The sequence below is a fragment of the Astatotilapia calliptera genome, chromosome 4, assembly GCF_964374335.1.
Source record: "Astatotilapia calliptera chromosome 4, fAstCal68.1, whole genome shotgun sequence".
NCBI classification, from domain to species: Eukaryota; Metazoa; Chordata; class Actinopteri; order Cichliformes; family Cichlidae; genus Astatotilapia; species Astatotilapia calliptera.
This window is the reverse complement of record NC_137425.1, coordinates 31,712,491-31,718,984: the sequence shown is the minus strand read 5'-3', so window position 1 is coordinate 31,718,984 and position 6,494 is coordinate 31,712,491. Positions and strand designations below refer to the sequence as shown.

At 43.7% G+C, this 6,494-nt stretch overlaps 1 protein-coding gene across 1 annotated transcript; it reads left to right on the top strand.

The window, feature by feature from the left end:
- Positions 1-1,324: 1,324 nt before the first annotated feature.
- On the top strand, positions 1,325-5,994 carry LOC145428370 (uncharacterized). Its single transcript, XM_080300486.1, has 3 exons — positions 1,325-1,559; positions 5,565-5,732; positions 5,815-5,994. Exons 1-3 carry the CDS (start codon positions 1,472-1,474, stop codon positions 5,874-5,876), a joined length of 318 nt encoding a protein of 105 aa, XP_080156612.1. The 5' UTR covers positions 1,325-1,471; the 3' UTR covers positions 5,877-5,994.
- The last annotated feature ends 500 nt before the right edge of the window (positions 5,995-6,494 follow it).

Genomic DNA, 6,494 nt, shown 5'->3' with positions numbered 1-6,494 from the left:
AGGATCCCTTTAAGCTCTTGCACATTTTCTGGTGACGGCAGCTGAAGAATGGCGTTCACTTTCTCAGGGTCTGGCCTGACCCCAGAATAGTCGATCAGGTGCCCTAGGAAGCAAAGCTGGCTCTGTCTGAAGGAGCACTTCTCTTGGTTGAGCTTCAATCCGGCTAGCTCAATGCGCTGCAGCACCTCCTCAAGTCAGGTGTCGTGTTGTTCCATGGTGGCCCCATAGACCAGGATGTCATCCATAAAGACCTCCACACCTTCGAGCCCCTCTAAGGTCGCCAACATCTTTCGCTGAAAGATCTCTGGTGCACTTGTTATCCCAAAGGGAAGCCTCTTAAAGCAATACCTGCCAAATGGCCTGATGAATGTCGTTAGTTTGCAACTCTCGTGATGCAATGGGATCTGCCAAAATCCACTGGCTGCATCCAGCAAGGAGAAGACCGTTGCCCCACTCAACCTGAACATGGTTGAGTGGGGCGGGTAGGCAAGATATAGCGCTCTCTTTTGGCAGACTTATTCATTTTTGTCAGATCAACGCAGATCCTGGCCCTTGCTGTGTTCTTCTTCAAGACAGGCACCATTGGGGCACACCATCCGGTAGGTTGGGTCACCCTCTCAATGACACCATGGTTCTCCATTCTTTGTAGTTCCTCCTTCACTTTCTGCAGCATGGGGAAAGGCACACGGCGTTCCGTATGCACCGCGTATGGCACAGCATCGTCCCTTAACTGAATTTTGACTGGTTCAGTTTTTGGTGTTCCGTGTTCACCGTAAAGTGGTTGGTTCCTGGTGAGTGTGATCGTTGCTTCATCAATTCTTCTCACCAGGTTCATCTGCACTGACAAGGAGCGGCTGAGAAGGTTGCGTCCACGAACCACATACACCTTGGACAGGTAGTCTTTGCCTTTATAACTTATTGTGGCCTTTAAGTAGCCGAGACATAACAGCTCTCCTCCGGGGCTATCTAGAGGGAGATTAGAAGGCTCTAGTGTTCTCTTATGAGCAAGTGTGTGGAACGTATCTTCATTTATGATAGTGACATCTGCTCCTGTGTCAATCTTAAATTCTATTGGGGCAGAGTCTAGCAGTAACTGCACAGTCCATGCTTTGCTATTTCCTTTTGTATTACACACTGAGCCTAGAAAATATGAGGCCTGCTCGCTTTTCTCTGTCTCTGTAACCTCATTCACTGATCTGGTGTTACGACACACCCTGGCCCAGTGTCCAATTTTTGGACACTCCTCTGACTGTCTGATGATCTGGGTCGTTTGTGCCAACATGAGGTCCTTCATCAGTTGTAGCCTGCGGGAGAGGTCCTTGTCTCGTATCCCGACCACAATACGATCATGAATATTTTCCTCTTTACATGCACCAAACTCACAGTGCTCTGAGAGGTCATACAGGGCTCGGATAAAACTTTCCGCCGTTTCACCTGGCCGCTGGACACGCTGGTGAAAACATGCTCTCTCATGTATAATGTTCCTCTGCGGGAAAAAATACTCGTCGAACTTCCTCATTACGACGGCGAAGTCGTCACGACTTTCATCGGCGGCGAAGGTGAGTGACTTGTAAATGTTCTCTGCTTCATTTCCCAATCACATAGATTAGGTAGCTCACCTGTACTTGTCCTTCGTCTTTGTGGAGTTTCATTGCAATCCTGTAGCGCTCGAAACGCTGTTTCCAGTCGGGCCATTCCGTCGGCTTATCGAAGGGGAAGCTTGTCGGGGGAATAAACTTAGCCATTCTGTTGTTTTCTCCCTTATGGCGTAATTCTGGCGATGGTCCGGGCCACTTCTAACACCATGTAGAATGACCACTCGGTAGCTTTCTTATGATGCTGCTTTATTGAACATGTATCCAGCATGGGTTATAACAGCACAACAACGGGTGTGGCAGCTAAGAGAAGAACTGCACATAGACAGCCCTGCCGCAAAGCATGTCATGGTGGCGTAAAGCCGCAACGCCCACCCGCTCGACACAGGCAACCCAGTATATGACAGATTTAGAAGCAGAACTGAAGTTTTATTTTATCATAAAGATGGTAAACTTTTTAAACACTAACTTTTTACTAACTTTTTAAACCTGGGTCTGGGGGCAGATTCCCTCTCATGGGGTGCTGGTGCTGGGTTATAAATTGTGTGAACTGCGTTCATTTCAGTGTGTTTCCATGTTGGGTGAGTGATGAGAAGGAGCCTGCGGCCAGAGCAACAAGGCTGCAGGCTCCTTCTCATTAATATCCTCCTCATTAATATCCCTCAAGGGACAAAATCACTTGAGGGACATTAAAGGTAACAGAGTTTGTAGTTGATATTTGTTTTTTCCTGGATGAGCCTCAGGTCTGCTGCAGAGTCAATGTTCCACCTGAGTTGAGATTGAACAAGCGGTCGTAAGCTGACCAGCTGACATCGTAGTACACCTTTGTATTGGTTTGGCTTGTAATAAGTCTGATTCATTAGCTTGTGTAAGCCTGTTGGGGAAGGAATAAAAGTACATAACAAGCTAAACAAGTTATTTAGAAGCTGCTAATGCTTCATGGTGAGTCGTCTTACTTGAATGCTGACACCAGCATCTTCACCATGCCCACAGTTATGTTTCCCAAATGCTCTGTGTCAACACTTGGTTAGAGAGCTTTCAGTTCCTGAACAGGCCACATTATTGACCCAGACCCAGCAGGTCTGATCTGACTATCTGTCAGACAGATATAACAAAGATTCAAAATCCAAATATTTCCCACAGAACAAAAACAGGAATTTGCTACATGGGAGAATGGACCAACCTGCAACAGGTGAAGATGTCATGAAGAGAAAAGAGACTAGAGGGAAGAATCAAAACTATGCATCAGTGTGTTAACAGAGAATGTATTAAAGCACATGTTGTTTTCAGTGTAAAGCAATAAATAGTTACAATTGTTGTGCAATGAATGACTGAGACCATGACTGCATTTCTATTTTGTCCGTGTAAAATTCTATGTTATAAATGGTTTTAAAAAAAACAAGAATTTCAGTTCCACTTTCACAATGTCTCCACGTTTCCAGAAGCGTTATCTAAAAAAGGACACAAATTCCTTTTGGTGCTGTGCAAAAAGGGGGATCCAGTTCATAAACACGCTGAGCTACCTGCTGTGGTGACTAGAGATGGCACGATACCACTTTTTTATGTCCGATACCGATACCGATATCATAAATTTGGATATCTGCCGATACCGATATGAATCCGATATAGTGTTTTTTAATCAACAAAACTGTTTTTTTTTTAATATCTTGCTGCATTTTGTATAAGTTCATACTCAAGTTTAAAACAACAACTACACTAAAGCTATTCTGTTATACCTGTATGCAAAAAAAAATATTTCATAGTTCAGCAATACTGATCAATCTAATAAACTTAAACCTACACCATCCTCCCTATTCTGGTATTTTAAAGAGTACTTAGCATAAATATTAAGCAGCCTAACTAATAGGGTTCCAACTCCCAGCAACAACAAAAATAAATAAATAAAAAATAGGGAACCACCCCTCACGCTCCACCTCATGATGCTTAATCGACGTAATCAACCTTAATTTGATGCAGTGTGAAAAAAAAATGCACAGAAATCAATTATTTTTCAAGAAATATTAAATAGATTCAACATCTTTCTTCAACAAAATTGCAGACTGCACAGATGGTACCTTCCCAAAGGAAAAAGTACTATAGCTTACTAGGGTATATATATTAGACTTAATAGTTACTATATACAGTAATGGACTTCTATTTATTTTGCATCAAATTAAAACTTTGGGTGTCAGATAATTATTTATTAAAAGCTAGACATTTTAAATGAGAATAAGAAAGAAAAGTATGTCTTTGTGCCCCCCATTCCCTGTTAATGCCCTATCGGCCCCCCTGGCTAAACTTTGCTAGATCCGCCCCTGCACAGTTACCAGCGTCAGCTACGTAGAAAAAGATCCTCGAGTAGAAAGTAATATTAAATAAATTCTAACAACAGCTGATCAAGCTTAAACGTGCTGCTGTTGTTCAGCCGCTGGTTTCCTCTTTCTGGTGCAAAGTGGGCCAAAAGCAAACTAGAGACACGGACTCGCGACAGAAAAGCCGATCAGCTGATCGTTAAGCAGTTTCATGATTGAAGTAGCAGCAAGAGAGAGAGAGAGGCAGTCGCTCCATATATTAGTTGTTAAGCTTAACGCAGGAATGCTTTACAAACATTCAGAGATGGACTTACACACTTGCTTTGCTTCTCTCGGGATAACTTTGTCAGAGATGAAATGCCGGGTTGCTAGCGAAGCTCCAAATGCTATCCAGACCACTGACAGGTCCCGCATGCCACAGCCGCTCTATCACGTGATGCATATTGCTCCGACGTGCTAACGTTCTGAGGCGAGTTACGGCGTGTTGCAAGTTTTGTGAGGTGCTTTCGTGATATTTAATGGATCGGATTACATTTTTTATTTTTCTCCGATATCCGATCCAGTAATTTAGGTCAGTATCGGACCGATACCGATACGTAATATCGGATCGGTCCATCTCTAGTGGTGACCATGTGGATAAGTGAGCAGCTGAAAGTAGCTGCTGCTTCTTTAGACATGACCAATCTGAAGCTACATGAGCAGTGATGTACATCAGGAGAAACAGTAAAGCTACCATAGTGTACAAATATTATACCAATATTAGAGTGAGACAGAGGGTCATATTGACTCACTCAAAAGATAATGGTATGTCTTATGAATCATCAGCCCAAAATAAACTGAAATAAGCTTAATGTAAAACAGATACTTACCTGAATATTGGACAGCTTTAATATTTTCCTCAGTATCAAAGTAACACAAGGATATTTTAGGTTGATGAATATATAACAGAATCCGCCAATAGCTGCTATTTCCAATATGCCACAGTGTAAACAATACAGGCTAAAAACTGTCTTACAGTGCTAGCAGCTACTAGTAGCCTATTTCATGAGGGTTTACAAATTCTTGCTAGCTTCAGAAGATGCTCAGTTTGAATGCTGGGGAGATTTGGAGAATTTAACAGATTACTCTGCATGTGATACAGTTGAATCATGTTGCCACATATGTTGAAGAGTTAAACACTTCAGCTGATACAAATGTTTTCTTCTTTGATCACAAACACCAACACAGTCTCTCTGTGGTTTTTGGGTTTTCTGTTTTGTTCCTGAAAATTTATATTTAAGCAATAATTATATTAGTTGTTTAGCATTGTGTGTGTAATGGTAGTGCAGTCATTACCTCTGCTATTCTACATGTTGGTCTTAGTTTTGGCCAGCTGGGACATTCCCCCCCCCCCCCCCCCCCCCCCCCCTTAAAAGTAACAAGTAATCCATAATGTTTTGTCGTGGTCTGGGTGGTTTTCCACAGCATCGGCTCCTCCCCACTGGATGGAGTCTTTGTTGTTCCTCACCTGATGGCAATCGTACCAGCAGTATTTATGACCGGCGCACTCAACTGGTCTTCGCCAGATTATCTGCCAACTTTAGTCAGTTCTCGGCCTCACGTCCGTTCCTTGGTGACTCATCGTGTGTATTAACCGTATCTCTGTTTTTCTCGTCAGCCTCTGAAACCCACCTACCAAGTTCTCCTGGATACCAGTTTGCTGCCGCCGGTAATCCCTCTCCGTTTTGGAACTGCCATTCTCTCCTGCCTGCCTCCCTGCATTGCATACAGCACCCACCTGGACCTCTCCTGCCTCCCCCCTCCACGCAACCCCACCTGCAAGCTTGTAAGACAGCTCTGTGTACTATCCTTAGATTCACTTGCAACCCTCTGTGGGATTCCCCTGACTGCTCTCTCCTCTGTTTCAGTGCCCTGGCCCGCCACAGTTTCCCCTGCCCAGTACCTGTACCCAGTTATCCCTGCCATCTAGTTATCATCACAGTATTTTCTCTCGCCTCAGACATCTAGTTTATGTTCATTGATTCTAGTCTGCACTTTCTGTTAGCCTCTGAGCATTGTAAAATAAAATCTCTTTTCGTTACACCTCACCCCTGGCCTCCGGTTTTGAATCTGCACTTGAGTCCATCCCATGTCCACGGGCCACTGTGCCATGACATGTTTGCCTACTGGTGGTGGTCAGGGGGCCCGGTGGCGCCTGTGTCCGGCAGCCTCGCCTCTGTCAGTGCGCCCCAGGGCAGCTGTGGCTACAATGTAGCTTGCTATCGCCAGTGTGTGAATGTGTGTGTGAATGGGTAGATGACTGAATGTAGTGTAAAGCGCTTTGGGGTCCTATGGACTAGAAAAGCGCTATACAAATGCAGGCCATTTACCATTTACCAATATAATCCATTTCTTTTTAAATCAACAAAACCCACAATGATAACTGATTACTGATGATAATGATAACTTCATCAGTTCAGTTTATGAGTTTAGCATAGTCAACAATACCCTAATAGTACTGAAAAAATACCATCTTAAATGGGGCATCAGCAGCAGGGTCATCAGTTTCTCTCTCTGTTCTGCATTTTTGTCAAGAAGACAAATGTGC

Excerpts from the sequence above, each read along its gene's own strand:
- LOC145428370 (XM_080300486.1), top strand. The coding sequence starts at position 1,472 with ATGTATAATGTTCCTCTGCGGGAAAAAATACTCGTCGAACTTCCTCAT. Across the intron at positions 1,560-5,564 it reads GACTTTCATCGGCGGCGAAG|CCTCTGAAACCCACCTACCA; the intron begins GTGAGTGACTTG and ends TTTTCTCGTCAG. Across the intron at positions 5,733-5,814 it reads GCAACCCCACCTGCAAGCTT|TGCCCTGGCCCGCCACAGTT; the intron begins GTAAGACAGCTC and ends CCTCTGTTTCAG.